This window comes from Anolis sagrei, chromosome 13 (genome assembly GCF_037176765.1).
Source record: "Anolis sagrei isolate rAnoSag1 chromosome 13, rAnoSag1.mat, whole genome shotgun sequence".
In the NCBI taxonomy this organism is placed as follows: Eukaryota; Metazoa; Chordata; class Lepidosauria; order Squamata; family Dactyloidae; genus Anolis; species Anolis sagrei.
In genome coordinates, this window is record NC_090033.1 from 7,711,801 (window position 1) to 7,728,464 (window position 16,664).

General features: G+C 49.1%; 2 protein-coding genes across 3 annotated transcripts in view; both read right to left on the bottom strand.

Moving 5' to 3' along the window:
• LOC132764778 (anoctamin-7-like) overlaps positions 1-6,413 on the bottom strand; it is a 30,849-nt gene extending 24,436 nt beyond the window's left edge. For both annotated transcript variants that reach the window (XM_060758839.2, XM_060758838.2), the window contains exons 1-7: positions 6,173-6,413; positions 5,958-6,093; positions 3,800-3,984; positions 3,602-3,709; positions 1,972-2,108; positions 1,766-1,823; positions 1,565-1,675 (exon numbers count right to left, since the gene is read on the bottom strand). In XM_060758839.2, the coding sequence (XP_060614822.2) occupies positions 1,565-1,675; positions 1,766-1,823; positions 1,972-2,108; positions 3,602-3,709; positions 3,800-3,984; positions 5,958-6,093; positions 6,173-6,328 (891 nt within the window). In that variant the 5' untranslated portion in view covers positions 6,329-6,413. The remainder of the gene's footprint in view (positions 1-1,564; positions 1,676-1,765; positions 1,824-1,971; positions 2,109-3,601; positions 3,710-3,799; positions 3,985-5,957; positions 6,094-6,172) is intronic.
• A 1,976-nt stretch (positions 6,414-8,389) lies between these two features.
• On the bottom strand, positions 8,390-16,163 carry CPLANE2 (ciliogenesis and planar polarity effector complex subunit 2). Its single transcript, XM_067472709.1, is given in 5 exon segments — positions 8,390-8,829; positions 12,340-12,511; positions 12,594-12,718; positions 14,515-14,667; positions 15,957-16,163. Coding segments are annotated over 5 exon segments (819 nt in total). The 5' UTR covers positions 16,063-16,163; the 3' UTR covers positions 8,390-8,566.
• Between the last annotated feature and the right edge of the window lie 501 nt (positions 16,164-16,664).

Consider the following 16,664-nt stretch of genomic DNA (forward strand, 5'->3'; position numbering starts at 1 on the left):
GAAGGATGAGAGGAAAGAGGGGAGGAAGGAAGAAAAGAAGTGAGAAAGAGGAGGGAGGGCAAGAAGGACGAGAGGAAAAAGGGGGAGGGGAAGAAAGCAAGAAGGAGGAAGTAGAGGACGAAAGAGGAAAAAGAGGGAAAGAGGAGGAAGAAGGAAGAGAAGAAGAGGAGAGGAAGAGGAAGGATGAGAGGAAAGAGGGGAGGAAGGAAGAAAAGAAGTGAGAAAGAGGAGGGAGGGCAAGAAGGACGAGAGGAAAAAGGGGGAGGGGAAGAAAGCAAGAAGGAGGAAGTAGAGGACGAAAGAGGAAAAAGAGGGAAAGAGGAGGAAGAAGGAAGAGAAGAAGAGGAGAGGAAGAGGAAGGATGAGAGGAAAGAGGGGAGGAAGGAAGAAAAGAAGTGAGAAAGAGGAGGGAGGGCAAGAAGGACGAGAGGAAAAAGGGGGAGGGGAAGAAAGCAAGAAGGAGGAAGTAGAGGATGAAAGAGGAAAAAGAGGGAAAGAGGAGGAAGAAGGAAGAGAAGAAGAGGAGAGGAAGAGGAAGGATGAGAGGAAAGAGGGGAGGAAGGAAGAAAAGAAGTGAGAAAGAGGAGGGAGGGCAAGAAGGACGAGAGGAAAAAGGGGGAGGGGAAGAAAGCAAGAAGGAGGAAGTAGAGGACGAAAGAGGAAAAAGAGGGAAAGAGGAGGAAGAAGGAAGAGAAGAAGAGGAGAGGAAGAGGAAGGATGAGAGGAAAGAGGGAAGGAAGGAAGAAAAGAAGTGAGAAAGAGGAGGGAGGGCAAGAAGGACGAGAGGAAAAAGGGGGAGGGGAAGAAAGCAAGAAGGAGGAAGTAGAGGACGGAAGAGGAAAAAGAGGGAAAGAGGAGGAGAGGAAGAGATAGGAATAGGAGGGAGGCGAGAAGGAGAAAGAAGAGAGTAAGGGTGTAGAAGAGAGGAAAAGGGGGAAGGAAGAAAAGAAGAGAGGGAGAGGAGGGAGGGCAGGAAAAGGAGAAAGACAGGAAGAGAAAGAAGGCAAGCAGGAGTGATAAGAGGAATAGATGAAAAAAGGGGGGAACGGGGGAACAAGAAGGAGAAGGAAGAGAGGAAGGGAAGAAGAATGAGAAAAACGAGGGAAAGAGGAGGAAGGAAGAAAAGAAGAGGGAAGGCAAGGAGGAAGAACGGAAGAGGAGGGAGAGCAAAAGGAGGAAGAGAGGAAGAAGACAAGAAGAAGGAGGAAGATGACAGAAGAGGAAAAAGAAAAGAAAGAAAAGAGAGGAAGAGGTAGGAAGGCAAGGAAGAAGAGAAGTGAGGGCAAGAAGGCCATTGTGAATGGAATAACATTGGAAGCGAGGAAGCGAATGAGAGGAAGAAGAGGAGGAAGAGAGGAAGGAGGTCAAGGGCGCAAGGGATGCACAAATGTTGGCACTGAAGGAGCCCAGCATTGCCTGGAGCAAGGAGTACGGATGGGGAATCCGCCTGACTCCATGCCCTCCTCCCTCCGCATAGACAAGGGTGCCTTGGGGCATGTGCAGAGTGCCTTTCCTTGCTCTGGGACCACTAGAGCTACATGCCACTGCCTCCCGGCCCACACACCTCATGCAAAGGGAAGGCGGCTGCGTAGACCCCTTCGTTGAGCAGGCGGTCGATGCCGATCTCGGCATGCTTCCGCTTCCCGTAGACGGTCCGGGCCAAGATCTCATACACCTGGAAACACACACACACACAGAGAGAAGAGTGGGATGGGGCGAGGTGTAGCCCCTACCCTTTGCCCTCAAACACGTCCCCCAGACTCACAATGCGGTGCCTCTGTGTGTTGGTGAAGTAGGAGTCGCGGTGGTCGCTCCCCAGGAACCTGCAAGGATGGGGTGGTGGTCAGAGGTCAAGGTCAGGAGTCGATCCAAAAGGGTTGCGGAGAGCATCCCGAGGGACTCCCCGCAACGTAGTATTCACGATGCGCTCCCCGCTCTTGGCTCTTGGTGCGGCGGGCAGAGGCTACTCACTTGCCAAGCTTGGACTTGCGGAAGGCGCAGGTGTAGTAGTCGAGGGGCTTGTTGGGCACCCACTGGGCCATGGGGTTGGGTAGGTGCAGGCGGCGCAGGAAGGCGTCCGAGGAGTTCCTGTCCGGGTTCGGGTGGGCCTGCCCACGAGGAGGAGGAGGAGGGCAAGAATCATCACTACCACCATCATGATTATACAGTAGAGTCTCACTGATCCGACCGGGCAAGACTCTACTGTAGACTAAACGGATGGATAGGTAGATAATGGATAGATAGAATGGGTTGGGGGATGGATAGATGGATAGATGGATAGATAGATAGATAGATAGATAGATAGATAGATAGATAGATAGATAGGATGGATGGATGGCTACGTAGATGGCTGGCTGGCTGGAAGATAGATAGGTTTGGTGGATGGATGGATTGACTAAATGAATGGATAGGTAGATAATGGATAGACAGATGGAAGGATAGATATAATGGGTTGGTGGATAGATAGATAGATAGATAGATAGGTAGGTAGGATGGATTGATTGACTGACTGACTGGATGGATAAGTAGATAATGGATGAATGGATAGATGGATGGATGGATAGAATGGATGGATAGGTAGATGGATGGATGGATGGATGGATATAGATAGGATTGGTGGATGGATGGATAGATGTGTAGATAATGGATGGATTGATAGATAGATAGATTAATTGATTGACTGACTGACCGAATGGATGGATAGGTAGATAAATGGATGGATGGATGGATGGATAGATGGATAGAATGGGTTGGTGGACGGATGGATAGGTAGGTAGATAATGGATGAATAGATAGGTAGGGTTGGTGGATGGATGGGTGGATAGATAGATGGATGGATAGAATGGGCTGGTGGATGGATGGATAGATACAATGGGTTGGTGGATGGATGGATAGATGGATAGGTAGATAATGGATGGATAGATAGATAGATAGATAGATAGATAGATAGATAGACAGACAGACAGACAGACAGGATGGATGGATGGATGGATGGATGGATGGATGGATGGATGGATGGATAGGTAGATAATGGATGAATGGGTAGATGGATGGATGGATAGAATGGGTTGGTGGACGGATGGATAGATGGATAGGTAGATAATAGATGGATGGATGGATAGATATAGATAGGTTTGGTGGATGAATGGATAGATGGGTAGATAATGGATGGATGGAAAGATAGATTGATTGACTGACTGAATGGATGGATAGGTAGAGAAATGGATAGATGGATGGATAGAATGGGTTGGTGGACGGATGGATAGATGGATGGATGAATGGATAGGTAGGTAGATAATGGATGGATAGATAGATAGATAGGGTTGGTGGATGGATGGATAGATGGATGGGTGGATAGGTAGATAATGGATTGATGGATAGATAGACAGACAGACAGACAGACAGATTGAATGGATGGATACGTAGATAATGGATGGATGGATGGATAGATGGATAGAATGGGTCGACGGATGGATGGATGGATGGATGGATGGATGGATGGATAGATAGATAGATAGATAGATAGATAGATAGATAGATAGATAGGGTTGGTGGATTGATGGATAGATGGATGGATAGTAATAATACTGTGGGATCTGACCTGGAGCGGGGCCCTTAGGCAGAGCTCCTCGGCATAGTAGACCAGGACTTCCCAGGGCGCGCTCAGCTTCAGGAAGTGGAAGCTCTTCCTCTGGCTGAGGGTCTCCTCCTGGAAGAAGGGACAGACATGGTGATGCTTGTCAAAACCTGGTGGGCACAGAGAGGTCCTCCAACCCTTCCCATTGGCCCTTCCACTGACCTTCTCCACCAGGAGCCCGGCGCTGCGCAGGTTCTTGAGGAACTTCCGCCGCCAGCGCTCCTGCCTCCTGGGGGGCCGTTCCCCGCTTCCTTCCCCTTCTCCGCCTTGGCCTTTCCCTTGGCTCCTCCGATGGTGGTGCTTCTTGGAGGGACGAGGGGACTTCTCCTCCCAAACCAGCACAAAGTCTAAACGGAGACAGAGCAAGACAGTGACTTCCCTCGAGCTAGACCACGCATGGACCAACTGTGGCCCTCCCTCGGGTGTTTTGGACTCCAACTCCCACTTGGACCTCATGTGCTATGTTGTTATGCACATGTAATAAATGATGATGGTAATAATAATAATAATAATAATAATAATAATAATAATAATTATTATTATTATTATCATTTACCGATTGACTTTGCAACGGCAAGGCTATTAAATGCGAATCAAGCTGGCCAATGGCAACATGTCTCCAACAAACAAGAGTTCTTTCTCCCTCCTTGGACATTAGGTATATAAACTCCACTTGCCTAGTTTCCAGGAGACCCCACAACCTCTGAGGATGCCGGACATAGATGTGGGCAAAATGTCAGGAGAGAATGCTTCTGGAACAGGGTAAGTCAGCAACCCAATACTAATACTAATACTAATACTACTACTAATAATAATAATAATACAGCCAGCAGAGTGTTTGCTGTGGACTCATCTTGTTGTGTTTCAAATAATAATAAAATAATAATAATAATAATAATAATAATAATAATAATAATTTTCACCAATACATCACACAGTCCAAGACACTTGGGAAGTGTCCGACGTGTGATCCAATTCAACAGCCAGCAGTGTGTCTGCTATGGACTCATCTTGTTGTGTTTCTAATAATAATAATAATAATAATAATAATAATAATAATAATGGATAATAATACCTCCAATATCCTCAGCCCTTGGGAAGACCCTGATATTCAGAGATGAAACCCAGACACTTGGACCTGATGTGCACACGTGCTGTGTTGTTATGCACATGTCATAAATAGTAATATATTATACCTATCTATGTATATAATAAAAGTCAGTGTTTGTATGCGGCAGGAGGACGGGAGGTGTATGTGGCAGCGTTCTGATAGGCTGCCACTGTGGTACAATTTGCATATGGTCTCTGATTGGCCAGCCTCAAAACTTCAAGATTCTGAGGTGACAGAGGAGAGGAAAAGGCCTGAGGCTGTGTCAGAAAATTACCAATACGACCAAACTTGGCACAACAGAGCCCTCAAGACCTACTGCAGTTTGGAGGAGGATGGACCATGGATGATGGGACTTGCAATACAATCACTCACTTTCTGAGACCGCTGTGACTCTCATCCAATGACTGATCAAGACCAAACTTGGCACACAGAGCCCCCATGACCCACGCTACATCCTACTGCAGTTTGGAGGAGGATGGACAATGGATGATGGGACTTGCAATACAATCACTCACTTTCTGAGACTGCTGTGACTCTCATCCAATGACTGATCAAGACCAAACTTGGCACACAGAGCTCCCATGACCCACGCTACATCCTACTGCAGTTTGGAGGAGGATGGACCATGGATGATGGGACTTGCAATACCATCACTCACTTTCTGAGACCGCTGTGACTCTCATCCAATGACTGATCAAGATCAAACTTGGCACACAGAGCCCTCATAACCCACTCTACATCCTACTGCAGTTTGGAGGAGGATGGACCATGGATGTTGGGACTTGCAATACCATCACTCACTTTCTGAGACCGCTGTGACTCTCATCCAATGACTGATCAAGACCAAACTTGGCACACAGAGCCCCTATGACCCACTCTACATCCTACTGCAGTTTGGAGGAGGATGGACCACGGATGATGGGACTCGCAGTACTTGCGAGCCATATAAATAACTGATAAAGACCAACCTTGATGCACAATTCCTTTCTCAAATAATCTGGGCAGCGACAGGTCCCCAAGCTAGTATATAATAAACATAATAACAATCTATAATATAATAATAGTCCGATATTCAGACGAATCCCAGACACTTGGACTTTGGGTGCTGTGTTGTGATGCACATGCAATACAGTAACATTGATGCTGATGCAGATGATGCAGGTGCCATGCGTTCCCCTTGCGAGGGTCAAGGGGTGGTGGGTGTCTCACCGATGGGGGTCCTTCCATCGCTGAAGCAGTTGATTCCTGGGCCCCGTCCCACTCCAGGGTTCCCGGGGAAAGGATCCAGCTCTTCTTCCTGGCCTTCGTCATCCTCCTCCTCGTCCTCTTCCTCCTCGCCCACCACCTAAGCACATCATTCATCACAACCATAACAACAATAGGGTGCTCATCCCTGCCTCCCTCCCTGCCTGCGTTGCACTTACAAAAGCCCCCCCTGGAGCCCCATTGCCCAGGAAGCGCAGGGGGTCTTCTTCCTCCTCCTCGTCCTCCTCCTCTTCCTCTTCCAAGGGGGTCTCTTGGGGGGCTCCACTGCCGAGGAGGAGCCAGCCGGAGTCTGGGGGTCCCTTCTTGCGCATCATGGCCAGGGAAGGATGCACATTGAAGACAGGCAGGCCTGGGAAGAAGAAGGGGAGGAGGAGGAGGAGGAGAGGGAGGAGCCAAAGGCACAAGACCCCAATAGAGAGGGAGGGAGGGAGGGGCCTGGACCCCCCCTGCCCCCGCCCCGCCCACCCAAAAGAGAACCCACCACTCAAAGGATTTCATTACTGGAATCACTATCATTTGCCAGCTGATTAACATTGAGCTAAAGTTGCCATTGCCCACCTTGGTTAGCATTGAGTAGCCTTGCAGCTCCAAAGTCAATCAGTGAGGGTCTCTGCATAGAGGTAGTGAAGAAAGTGTAATGTATATATATGTGTATGTATGTATGCATATCTATCTATCTATCTATCTATCTATCTATCTGTGGAATGCGGTGGGAGAAAGGGCTCTGGTCTGTGTGATGCAAGTGTAGATGTTGCCATTGCCCGCCTTGATTAGCATTGAGTAGCCTTGCAGCTGCAAAGTCAATCGGGGAGGGTCTCTGCATAGAGGTAGGGAAGCAAGTGAAATGAGTGTGGATTGATGTCCAGGATGGGAGAAAGGACTCTGGTCTGTGTGATGCAAGTGTGGATGTTGCCATTGGCCACCTTGGTCAGCACTGAGTGGCCTTCCAGCTGCAAAGTCAATCAGTGAGGGTCTCTGCATAGAGGTAGCAAAGCAAGTGGAATGTATATATATCTATGGAATGATGTCCAAGGTGGGAGAAAGGACTCTGGCAAGTGTGGATGTTGCCATTGCCCACCTTGGTTAGCACTGAATAGCCTTGCAGCTGCAAAGTCAATCAGGGAGGGTCTTTGCATAGAGGTAGCAAAGCAAGTCAAATCAGTGTGGAATGATGTCCAGGGTGGAATGATGTCCAGGATGGAGGAAGGGACTGTGGTCTGTGTGATGCAAGTGTGATTTTTGCCATTGGACACCTTGGTTAGCATTGAGTAGCCTTGCAGCTGCAAAGTCAATCAGGGAGGGTCTCCGCATAGAGGAAGCAAAGCAAGCCAAATGCATATATCAGTGTGGAATGATGTCCAGGGTGGGAGAAAGGACACTGGTCTGTGTGATGCAAGTGTGGATGTTGCCATTGGCCACCTTGGTTAGCACTGAGTGGCTTTGCAGCTGCAAAGTCAATCTGGGACGGTCTCTGTATAGAGGTAACGAAGCAAGTCAAATGCATATATCAGTGTGGAATGATGCCCAGGGTGGGAGAAAGGACTCTGGTCTGTGTGATGCAAGTGTGGATGTTGCCATTGGCCACCTTGGTTAGCATTGAGTGGCCTTGCAGCTGCAAAGTCAATCAGGGAGGGTCTCTGCAGAGAGGTCAGTTGGAAATTAGGCAAGTGGCCTGTATATATCCCTGTAGTATGATGCTCAGGGTGGAAGAACTCTCATTTGTTGGAGGAAAGTGGGAAAGTTATCTCTGGCCACCTTGATTAGCACTGAATGGCCTTGCAGTTTCGAAGCCTGGCTGCTTCCTGCCTGGTGGAATATTTTCTTGGCCCTGATTGTTTCCTGTCTGGAATTCTTGTTTTCTTTCTTTAGTGTCCTGATTCTGAACTTTTCAAAATACCAACATAAGGATTCCCCTAGGCTGGAAGCAGCCAGGCCTCAAAGCTGCAAGGCTATTCAGTGCTAACCAAGCTGGCCAATTGCAGCATACTCACTTGCCTCCAACAGACAAGGGTTCTTTCTGCCATCCTGGACAGGGATGTATATAAACCCCCCAGCCTATTTTCCAACAGCCCTCCCAACCTCTGAGGATGCCTGCTAGAGATGTGGGTGAAACGTCAGGAGAGAATGCTTCTGGAACATAGCCAGACAGTCCAGCAGACTCACAGTAACCCAGTTATTCCGGCCATGAAAGACTTCAAGTCAGATCGCATATGTGTGTATTGGTATCCAGTTTTCCTTAACTCTGTGTTGTGGAGGAGGCTGCAGACCATGTGATCAGATCTGGGACTATTCAGGACTCAGACTCTATTTGGTAGAAACAGAATGCTTAGAGAAGAGACTCTGTTAGACTCTCAGAATTGAGAAATGCCTTAGACTTTTGACTGTTGACCTCAGAATGCAAGGCCTTTATTAGTTCCCAGGGACAGAGAGGGAAAGGGAGTCAAAGAGATACGGGGATTGTATGGATGTCCTCGCAGTCCAAGTCACATCCCGAGCCTCTGGACACAGGCCTCGGCCCAGCGGTCAACCATTGGCGATGCCGGTCCATTGGGTCACTCTGTGTCCGGAGGAAGGAGTCCAGCGTTGGCCTGGTCCTGGCGCCAAAGGTGCTCTGCCAGGCCGTTGAGGAGAGGTGCTACGTCCGAGAGTCCGGCCCGGCGCCCGGCGAGGCTCTTGACCCGCAGGACGGGCAGCCCCCAGGAGTGGCCCAAGGCCGACAGGTCCGACTCCGTCACGTCCGAGTGGGCAAACTGGTCAAACCGGGAGGAGGGAAGCAAGGGTCAAGGAAGGGCAAACGTGGACATACAAACGGGGCCTGGCACATGTGTGTACATGGCAGAGGTGTCCACTTCCACAGACAGCCTTCCACCTCAACAAACAGCTTTAACATGTCTCCCAACCCCTGCCAACGTGCTCCCCAAACACCATACTACCCACCAACTAAGTGACAATTTCATCCTGAATTTCCTGTATTTTCCTCCAGAATGGACATCCCAGGGTTCCTATCACTCTCCATTGCTGTGGAATTTGTATGATCTCACGCATTACCTCTCCCTTATACTTTTCTACCCTTTCATTCTGGATTTCCTGTTTTAACTCCGGAACGGACATCCCAGGATTCCTTTCTATCTCCATCAGTGCGGAATTTGCATGACCGCCCTGACTCTCCCTTAATCCTTTCCTACCCTTTCCTATGACACCATCCTGCTCGCAACACAAGTGAAAGCTTTCATACGAGGACAATTTCATTCTGGATTTCCTGTTTTAACTCCGGACATCCCAGGGTTCCTTTCTACCTCCATCAGTGTGGTATTTGCATGACCGCCCTGACTCTCCCTTAATCCTGTCCTACCCTTTCCTATGACACCATCCTACTCACAACACAAGTGAAAGTTTCATACAGGGACAATTTCATTCTGGATATCCTGTTTTAACTCTAGAACGGACATCCCAGGGTTCCTTTCTCTCTCCATTGCTGTGGAAGTTGCATGATCTCATCTACTGCCTCACCCTTACACTTTCCTACCCTTTCCTATGACACCATCCTGCTCGCAACACAAGTGAACGTTTTCATACAGGGACAATTTCATCCTGGATTTCCTGCCCCCCCAGAATGGACATCCCAGGGTTCCTTTCTCTCTCCATTGCTGCAAGATTCTGCCCACTGTCTTTCCTTTATCCCTTTCCTATGACACCATCCTGCCCGCAACACAAGTGAAGGCTTTCATACAGGGACAATTTCACCCTGGATTTCCTGTTTTTCCTCCAGACCAGACATCCTTGAGTTCCTTTCTCTCTCCATTGCTGTGGAATTTGCATGATCTCACCCTTATACTTTCCTACCCTTTTCTATGACACCATCCTGCTTGCAACACAAGTGAAGGCTTTCATATAGGAACAATTTCATCCTGGATTTGCTTTCGTTGTCCCCAGAATGGACATCCCAGGGTTCCTTTCTCTCTCCATTGCTGTGGAATTTGCATGATCTCACCCTTAAACTTTCCTACCCTTTTCTATGACACCATCCTGCTTGCAACACAAGTGAAGGCTTTCATATAGGGACAATTTCATCCTGGATCTGCTTTCGTCGTCCCCAGAATGGACATCCCAGGGTTCTTTTCTCTCTCCATTGCTGTGGAATTTGCATGATCTCACCCTTATACTTTCCTACCCTTTTCTATGACACCATCCTGCTTGCAACATAAGTGAAGGCTTTCATATAGGGACAATTTCATCCTGGATTTGCTTTCGTCGTCCCCAGAATGGACATCCCAGGATTCCTTTCTCTCTCAATTGCTGTGGAATTTGCATGATCTCACCCTTATACTTTCCTACCCTTTTCTATGACACCATCCTGCTTGCAACATAAGTGAAGGCTTTCATATAGGGACAATTTCATCCTGGATTTGCTTTCGTCGTCCCCAGAATGGACATCCCAGGATTCCTTTCTCTCTCAATTGCTGTGGAATTTGCATGATCTCACCCTTATACTTTCCTACCCTTTTCTATGACACCATCCTGCTTGCAACATAAGTGAAGGCTTTCATATAGGGACAATTTCATCCTGGATTTGCTTTCGTCGTCCCCAGAATGGACATCCCAGGATTCCTTTCTCTCTCAATTGCTGTGGAATTTGCATGATCTCACCCTTATACTTTCCTACCCTTTTCTATGACACCATCCTGCTTGCAACATAAGTGAAGGCTTTCATATAGGGACAATTTCATCCTGGATTTGCTTTCGTCGTCCCCAGAATGGACATCCCAGGATTCCTTTCTCTCTCAATTCCTGTGGAATTTGCATGATCTCACCCTTATACTTTCCTACCCTTTTCTATGACACCATCCTGCTTGCAACATAAGTGAAGGCTTTCATATAGGGACAATTTCATCCTGGATTTGCTTTCATCGTCCCCAGAATGGACATCCCAGGGTTCCTTTCTCTCTCCATTGCTGTGGAATTTGCATGATCTCACCCTTATACTTTCCTACCCTTTTCTATGACACCATCCTGCTTGCAACATAAGTGAAGGCTTTCATATAGGGACAATTTCATCCTGGATTTGCTTTCGTCGTCCCCAGAATGGACATCCCAGGGTTCCTTTCTCTCTCAATTGCTGTGGAATTTGCATGATCTCACCCTTATACTTTCCTACCCTTTTCTATGACACCATCCTGCTTGCAACACAAGTGAAGGCTTTCATATAGGAACAATTTCATCCTGGATTTGCTTTCGTCGTCCCCAGAATGGACATCCCAGGGTTCCTTTCTCTCTCAATTGCTGTGGAATTTGCATGATCTCACTCTTATACTTTCCTACCCTTTTCTATGACACCATCCTGCAACATAAGTGAAGGCTTTCATATAGGGACAATTTCATCCTGGATTTGCTTTCGTTGTCCCCAGAATGGACATCCCAGGGTTCCTTTCTCTCTCCATTTGCTGTGGAATTTGCATGATCTCACCCTTATACTTTCCTACCCTTTTCTATGACACCATCCTGCTTGCAACACAAGTGAAGGATTTCATATAGGGACAATTTCATCCTGGATTTGCTTTCGTTGTCCCCAGAATGGACATCCCAGGGTTCCTTTCTCTCTCAATTGCTGTGGAATTTGCATGATCTCACTCTTATACTTTCCTACCCTTTTCTATGACACCATCCTGCAACATAAGTGAAGGCTTTCATATAGGGACAATTTCATCCTGGATTTGCTTTCGTCGTCCCCAGAATGGACATCCCAGGGTTCCTTTCTCTCTCCATTTGCTGTGGAATTTGCATGATCTCACCCTTATACTTTCCTACCCTTTTCTATGACACCATCCTGCTTGCAACACAAGTGAAGGATTTCATATAGGGACAATTTCATCCTGGATTTGCTTTCGTCGTCCCCAGAATGGACATCCCAGGGTTCCTTTCTCTCTCCATTGCTGTGGAATTTGCATGATCTCACCCTTATACTTTCCTACCCTTTTCTATGACACCATCCTGCTTGCAACACAAGTGAAGGCTTTCATATAGGGACAATTTCATCCTGGATTTGCTTTCGTCGTCCCCAGAATGGATATCCCAGGGTTCCTTTCTCTCTCCATTGCTGTGGAATTTGCATGATCTCACCCTTATACTTTCCTACCCTTTTCTATGACACCATCTTGCTTGCAACACAAGTGAAGGCTTTCATATAGGGACAATTTCATCCTGGATTTGCTTTCGTTGTCCCCAAAATGGACATCCCAGGGTTCCTTTCTCTCTCCATTGCTGTGGAATTTTCATGATCTCAGCCTTACACTTTCCCACCGTTTCCTAGACAGAAGAGGACCGGAACCGGCGATATGCAAAGGATACTTGGTGCCAACCACCATCTTGAGTGGGACCCTTCCGGAGACATGTGTTGCCGGCGCCACCACCCGGGAGGCCTGTTGCGGGAGGTCCTCGAAGGAAGAGCGGTCTGTGAAGGAGAAGAGGAGCAGCACGGCGTCGGCCTTCTCCAAGCAGGACTGTGAGGGAGAGAAGAGGAGAAGATGGAGGGGACCGGGGCCCTTTGGATTGGCCCCCCAGCGCCCCAGCTGGCCCACTCACCGGCAAGATGTGGTCGAACCTCTTGAGGGCGGCCTCCCCACAATCCCAGAAGGAGAAGCGGAAAAAGAGGGCCCGACCACTCTCTTGCAGCTTCACGGGCCAGAAGACAGTGGACGTCTGGATCCCTGCAGAAGACGAGGAAAGAAGGAAGGAGGCCAGGTGTCAGCTACCCCTCTGTGTGAGGTAGTATGTGAGAGAAGCCTCTCTGTGTGAGAGAACACCTCAGTGGGAGAATAGGTCTGTCTGTGAGAAGGCCTCACAGGATGGGGTAGGCCTTAGTCTGTGAGAAAAGCCTCTGTGTGAGGTAGTATCTGAGAGAAGCCTCTCTGTGTGAAAGAACACCTCAGTGGGAGAATAGGTCTCAGTCTGTGAGAAGGCCTCACAGGGTGAGGTAGGCCTTAGTCTGTGAGAAAAGCCTCTGTGTGAGGTAGTATGCGAGAGAAGCCTCTCTGTGTGAGAGAACACCTCAGTGGGAGAATAGGTCTCAGTCTGTGAGAAGGCCTCACAGTATGGGGGTAGGCCTTAGTCTGTGAGAAAATCCTCTGTGTGAGGTAGTATGTGAGAGAAGCCTCTCTGTGTGAGAGAACACCTCAGTGGGAGTATAGGTCTCAGTCTGTGAGAAGGCCTCACAGTATGGGGTAGGCCTTAGTCTGTGAGAGTAGCCTCTGTGTGAGGTAGGTCTTAGTGTGTGTGAGAAGCCTGTGTGAGAGAACGCCACATTGTGAGAATAGGTCTCAGTCTGTGAGAAGGCCACACAGTATGAGGTAAGGCCTTGGTGTGTGAGAGAAGCCTCTGTGTGAGAGAACGCTTCAGTGGGAGAATAGGTCACAGTGGTAGTATCCCTTATTGTAGGAGAAAGGCCTCGTTATGAGAAAGCCTCGTGTGTGAAGGTCCAGTGTGCGGTAGGCCTTAGTCTGTGAGAGAAGCCTCTGTGTGAGGTAGGTTTTAGTGTGTGTGAGAAGCCTGTGTGAAAGAACGCCTCATTGTGAGAATAGGTCTCAGTCTGTAAGAAGCCCTCACACTGTGAGGTAGGTCTTAGTGTGTGAGAGAAGGCCACACAGTATGAGGTAAGGCCTTGGTGTGTGAGAAAAGCCTCTGTGTGAGAGAACGCTTCAGTGGGAGAATAGGTCACAGTGGTAGTATCCCTCATTGTAGGAGAAAGGCCTCGTTATGAGAAAGCCTCGTGTGTGAAGGTCCAGTGTGCGGTAGGCCTTAGTCTGTGAGAGAAGCCTCTGTGTGAGGTAGGTCTTAGTCTGTGTGAGAAGCCTCTCTGTGTGAGAGAACACCTCATTGTGAGAATAGGTCTTAGTCTGTAAGAAGTCCTCACACTGTGAGGTAGGTCTTAGTGTGTGAGAAAAGGCCACACAGTGTGAGGTAAGGCCTTAGTTTGTGAGAGAAGCCTCTGTGTGAGAGAACGCTTCAGTGGGAGAATAGGTCTCAGTGGTAGTAACCCTCATTGTGGGAGAAAGGCTTCAGAGTGTGAGGCGTCCTCGTTATGAGAAAGCCTCGTGTGTGAAGATAAGCCTTAGTCTGTGAGAGAAGGCCTCAGTGAGGTAGGCCTTAGTCTGAGAGAAGCCTCTGTGTGAGGTAGGCCTTAGTCTGTGAGAAGGCATCACAGTATGAGAAGGTCTGGTGTGAGAGAAGCCCCAGGTTGAAGTCCTTGTGTGTAAAGCTACTGTGTGAAGCTCCTGTGTAACTTCGGTGTGAGAAGAGGCTCTGTGAGAGTGAAGCTGCTTATCTGCATGAGAAAGAAGCCCAGCAAGGAAGCAAAGAAGGAAGTATAAAGGGCTACTGTTGATGGGTCACACTGCTGCTAATAAGTTACTCTGCTGTGCATTTATGGGGAGGGCCTTTTATTAATAAGCCCATTCACCTGCCAGGACACACACATACACACACCAGGGAAGGGTTCCAGGCCCACCTGGGGTCTCCTGATGCGTTGGGGGCACCTCTGCTCCGGCCAAATGGGCCACCAGTGCTGTCTTGCCCACGCCGCTGCGTCCTGAGACAAAGACCTTGTAGCCCACCACGTCCGCAGCCGCCTGTGGGGAGAGCGCCGGCCTCTCCAGCAGCCCTGTGAGGAGAGGATGGGGCAAGGGGGCCTCTTGAGCATGTGCAGAGCGCCTGCCTTTTGGAAGGGTTTGCAGTGAGTCCGGACGGAAGACATCGAAGCATCAAAGGGCCAGATGCCTCCCAAACCTAGGACTCATTCAATGCCCTTTTGAGTTGGACACCCATCCAGACTTTCCTACTGTGGACGTTTTGAAGTGGAAGCTGGATGGCCATCTGTTGGGAGGGCTTTCTGCTTGGCTCTTGGGTTCTCCTCCAACTTTGGGATCCATAGAGAAGTAAACAGAGAGAGAAAGATGTGGGGGGGGGGGATGCCCGTCTTCTTATCTCTTTCTACTTTTAGGGGGTCAGATTGGATGGCCTCATGGAGGTCTCCTCCAACTTTGGAACTCTACTATCAATAGAAGTCTTAGTTTGCCCCAGTGGGAAAAAGGTCTCCGTCTGTGAGAGAAGCCTCTGTGTGAGGTAGACCTTAGTCTGTGAGAGAAATCTCTGTGTGAGGTAGGTCTTAGTCTGTGTGAGAAGCCTCTGTGTGAGGTAAGTCTTAGTCTGTGAGAGAAGCCTCTGTGTGAGGTAGGCCTTAGTCTGTGAGAGAAGCCTCTGTGTGAGGTAGATCTTAGTATGTGAGAGAAGCCTCTGTGTGAGGTAGGCCTTAGTCTGTGAGAGAAGCCTCTGTGTGAGGTAGGTCTTAGTGTGTGTGAGAAGCCTCTCTGTGTGAGAGAAATACCTGAAATCCTCTCTCTGCCTACCTTTCCCTCCTCTTAGATCAGTCTGGATGGCCTCTGGGGGCCCCTCCCAACTCTAGGACTCATTAAGTTGGCCATAAAAAGAGATATAGAAAGATAGGTAGAGAGAAGAACCCATCTTCCTATCTCTGTTTACCTATATCTCCTTTTAGGAGTCAGTCTGGATGGCCTTTGGGGGTCCCTCCTAACCCTTTTAAGTGGCCCAGCCATCCAGATATAAGGTGGACCCACTTACTTTGCAGGTTTTAAGGCAAAAGCTGGATGGCCATCTGTCAGGAGGGCTTGGATGGTGCTTTCCTGTCTGGCAGAAAGGAAAGGGTTGGACTGGATGGACTTTAGGATATTATTAAGCAGAGGTGTGATGGCCATCTGTTGGGAGGGCTTGGATGGTGACTTCCTGTCTGGTAGAAAGGGGAGTGGGCTGGATGACCCTCCTTGAGGGTCCCTCCCACTTGTAAGAAGTTGGGAGACCCCTCCCTCCCTCCTTGAAGCCAGACCCTTGGGACTACAACTCCCATCACAAGGCTGATGGGCCCTCCTTGCTCACCAAAGGCCCGGCGCTGTTTGCGGAGCAGGAGGGTCCCCAGGTACTCCTTGCCCTCCTGGGTCTGGTGCCAGTCGGGGACCACCACAGACCCAGGGACCACAATCATGGCTGCTTCCCTTCCCTATTTTCTGCTGGCATTGCCCCTTTAAGGAGACCCCTCCCCACTCCCCGGAAGTGCTGCCTCCATGGCTCCACAGAGCTATGAAGGGAAGAGAGGATGGCATCGCTCCCTTTCTGGAGAGGCACCGCCTGGTGGACTGGAGGAGAATAGGGCAGTGCTGCAGAATGTAAACATTGCATGGAAATGCAGCCTGAGAAAACAATATGAAACAGAAGCATATGCGTGTCTTTTTTTGTCAGGAGCGACTCGAAAAACTGCAAGTTGCTTCTGCTGTGAGAAAATTGGCTGTCTGCAAGGACGTTGCCCACGGCTATCTGCAACGATGTTGCCTACGACTGCTCTACAAGGACGTTACCCACAGCCATCTGCAAGGATGTTGCCCACGGCAAGGACATTGCCCACGACCGTCTGCAAGGACGTTGCCCATGGCCATTCTGCAAGAACGTTGCCCATGGCAAGGACATTGCCCACAGCCGTCTGCAAGGACACTGCTCACGGCTGCTCTGCAAGGGCGCTGCCCATGGCCACTCTGCAAGGATGTTGACCATGGCAAGGACGTCGCCCATGGCCGTCTGCAAGGATATTGC